Source organism: Orycteropus afer, unplaced genomic scaffold (assembly GCF_000298275.1).
Source record: "Orycteropus afer afer isolate SDZICR_OR568_19922 unplaced genomic scaffold, OryAfe1.0 scaffold00037, whole genome shotgun sequence".
In the NCBI taxonomy this organism is placed as follows: domain Eukaryota; kingdom Metazoa; phylum Chordata; class Mammalia; order Tubulidentata; family Orycteropodidae; genus Orycteropus; species Orycteropus afer.
This window is the reverse complement of record NW_006921624.1, coordinates 12,805,557-12,809,081: the sequence shown is the minus strand read 5'-3', so window position 1 is coordinate 12,809,081 and position 3,525 is coordinate 12,805,557. Positions and strand designations below refer to the sequence as shown.

The 3,525-nt window shown below is 46.6% G+C and overlaps 1 protein-coding gene across 1 annotated transcript; it reads left to right on the top strand.

Moving 5' to 3' along the window:
* Positions 1-2,728: 2,728 nt before the first annotated feature.
* On the top strand, positions 2,729-3,312 carry LOC122149637 (alpha-1-acid glycoprotein 2-like). The gene is made up of 2 exons (XM_042780381.1): positions 2,729-2,842; positions 3,166-3,312. Exons 1-2 carry the CDS (start codon positions 2,729-2,731, stop codon positions 3,310-3,312), a joined length of 261 nt encoding a protein of 86 aa, XP_042636315.1.
* The last annotated feature ends 213 nt before the right edge of the window (positions 3,313-3,525 follow it).

Genomic DNA, 3,525 nt, shown 5'->3' with positions numbered 1-3,525 from the left:
TGGAATATCCATTGAGAAGTTTCAACAAACATGCCATGCTGGAGGCACTCACTCGGCTATGTCAAGAAATTTGGAAACCTGGCCAACTGACTGCAAGAAATCCATGTTTGTACCCATTACAAAGAAAGGTGATCCCACAGAATGTGGAAATTATTGAACAATATCAGTATCACACACAAGTAAAGTCCTGCTGAAGAGAATTCAAAAATGGTTGCAGCAGTATATTGACAGAGATCTTCCAGAAATGCAAGCTGGATTCAGAAGAGGATGTGGAATGAGGGATAACATTGCCGATGTCAGACAGTTCTTGGCTGAAAGAAAAGAATATCAGAAAATGTTTACTTGTGTTTTATTGACTATGTAAAAGCATTCGACTGTGTGGATCATAACAAATTGTGGATAACATATGAGAAGAATGGGAATTCCAGAACACTTAATTGTGCTTACAAGGAACCTGTACATAGACCAAGAGGCTGTTGTTCGAACAGAACAAGGTAATACTGCATGGTTCAAAATCAGGAAGGGAGTGTGTCAGGGTTGCATCCTTTCACCATACTTTTTCAATCTGTATGCTGAGCAAGTATTCTGAGAAGTATAACTATATGAAAAAAAAAAAAACACATGTCATCAGCATTGGAGAAAGACTTATTAACAACCAGCAATACGCAGATAACACAATCTTGCTTTCTGAAAGTGAAGATGACTTGAAGCACTTCCTGATGAATATTAAAGACTACAGTTTGCGGTATCGATTACACCTCAACATAAGGAAAATGAAAATCCTCACAATTGGACCAATAAGCAGCATCACAATAAATGGTTGAAAAGATTGAAGTTGTCAAAATTTCATATTACTTGGTTCCACAATCAATACCAATGGAAGTCACAGTCAAGACATCAGATGACATATTGCACTGGGAAAATCTGCAGCAAAAGACCTCCTTAAAGTACTAAAGAGCAAAGATGGCTCTTTGAAGACCCAGGTGCACCTGACCCAAGCCATGGTCTTTTCAACCCCTTGTATGCATGGAAGAGCTGGACAATGAATAAGGAAGACCAGGACAATGAATAAGGAAGACCAAAGATGCTTTTGAATTGCAGTGCTGGCAAAGAATACCATGGACTGCTAAAAGAACTAACTAATCTGTTAGCTTCCCTGGAGAAGGATATCATGCTTGGTAAAGTGGAGGTCAACGAAAAAGGGGAAGGCCCTCAAAGAGATGGATTGACCCAGTGGCTGCAACAATGGGTTCAGGTATAGCAAGGACTGTGAGGCTGGCACAGAACAGGGCAGTGTTTTGTTCTGTTGTACACAGGGTCACTATGAGTCGGAGCTGACTTGACAGCACCTAACAATAACAACAACATCAGAGGAATAATCACAATATAAACTGCCAGAAGATAAAAAGAATGGACAAGATTAACAAAATTAGACTCTACTGAGTTACTGAAAGTTTATAGATCCATTAAAGTCATGACAGACCGTACTAATATGTGGTCCCTGGGGGGTGTGCACTGTGAATGCTGTTCTAAGGCACCTCAGAAGAAAGGTCTGGTGACCTTCCAAACAATCCATCCCTGAGAACCCTGGGGGCACAGTGCTATTGACACAGGGCTCCATGAGTTGGCATTAACTTGACATGAAAATTTACTCAAAATCGATTGCTAGAATCACAATACAAAATTCTCAAAAACAAAAAAAAACCCAAATCAAATTCACTGCCATGGAGTTGATTCCAACTCACAGTGACCTCCGTAGGGTTTCCAAGGCTGTAAATCTTTACTGAGGCAGACTGCCTCATCTTTCTTCCACAGAGCAGCTGATGGGTTCAAAACAATGACCTTGGGGTTAAAAGCTCAATGCTTTAATCACTATGCCACCAGAGCCCCAGAGGCAGTCTGCATCCGTAAAAAATGTACAACCCTGGAAACCCTATGGAACAGTTGTACTCTGTCCTATAGCATCACTGTGAGTCGGATTCAATTCAATGGCAGCGGGTTTCTTATGGGCCTGGAACTGTCCCAGGACTGGGGATGTATTTGTGAAAAGAGAGGCAAGCTCCCTGCTCCCCTGGAAGGGGCTGGAGGACAACAGGGAGATCATTTCCTGCTTTAGAAATTGGAAGATGGTTCAAGTAACATATTTGCTGGCAACAGACCATCAGCTAAGCTGTTGCCTCCTTTTGAAAAAGTCTCTGTCTCCTCTGTGTCAAGGCTCCCATAAACCTTTCCTCTTTCAAGCTCAGTTGGAACTGACTCTGTGTCTTCCACCCCACCGCCCCCGCCTTGACATCTGGAAACTCTCAAATGTGCCATCAGCATCGGCTTTATGTCCTGCTCAAGGCTTGGTGCTCAGTGGCTCAGGAATTGGATGGAAACACAAGGTTGCAATGAGTGACCCTCCCATTGGAATCCCAGGAATTTACACATGCTAAATCACTCCACCCTACACTCTCCCTGGCTTTGAAACAGCCAGACCCTCAGACTTGAGTAACCCCTTCAATCTCAGGGACCCACGTTAGGCCTGGGCGTGGAGAACTTACCTGCAGGGCTTTGGGCAGGGAAGGAAGGTTTTGTGCAAAGTATTTCCCAAGCACTCACCAGATTGTGTCACAGCCCTGACATTGACCCTTGCTGGGCCCCAGGTGCCCCACCCACAGCTTGATATAAAGGTTGATGAGCCCTCAGTCCACCAGCTGGGCTGTCTCCAAGCGCTTCCTCTCTCATTATGGCGCTACCCTGGGTCCTTGCCATCCTCAGCCTCCTCCCTCTGCTGGACGCCCAGGACCCAGCATGTGCCAACCTGAAGCCAGCACCTATCACCAATGCCATCCTGGAGCGAGTGAGAGCCAGCTTTCCCCTTTACCTGCTGGCTCTTGTTTAACTTTCTGTTCCCGGCTCTGTCCTGTCCTTTCCTGGGTCTTGGGATGAAGATGTGACCTGCTGGGTGGCCTCGGGTGGCATTCTTCTGCTTCCAAGGTCCCTGGGCTGGGCTGATTTTGTGCTGGGCATGGGGGTGCTGCCCAGAAGGTTGCCTGATTCACACTATGAGCCTCTCTGTCTCCGCATCTGCACAATGGAGCGAGAGATTAGCCTAGTCTCTTCCAGCTGACTGCTGCGGATTCAGCCCCAAGCCCCCGTCATCAGCTCCTGGCTTCTCCCCAGATCTCTGGCAAATGGTTTTACATCGCCTCGGTCTTCCGGGAACCCAAGTACAAGGTGGCCATTAAAGACGTCCAGGCAACCTTCGTTTATTTAACTCCCAACATGACAGAGGATGTGATCCTGGTCAGAAGCTATGAGACCAAGTGAGACCCCCCATGTACCAGACCCCACCCTCACCACCCTCATAGCCCTCCCTGCCACAGGCACCACCTTCTGGTTTCCACTCTTAGCAGCCAGAAGGGCTTGAGCAAGTCCCTCCCTGGTCCTACTCTTGGCCTTCCCATGCTTGGAGGGAGGAGGGCTGACTCCACTCCAATCTCCGCCCAGCTGTTGACTGTCGATGATCATGATGGATGATTG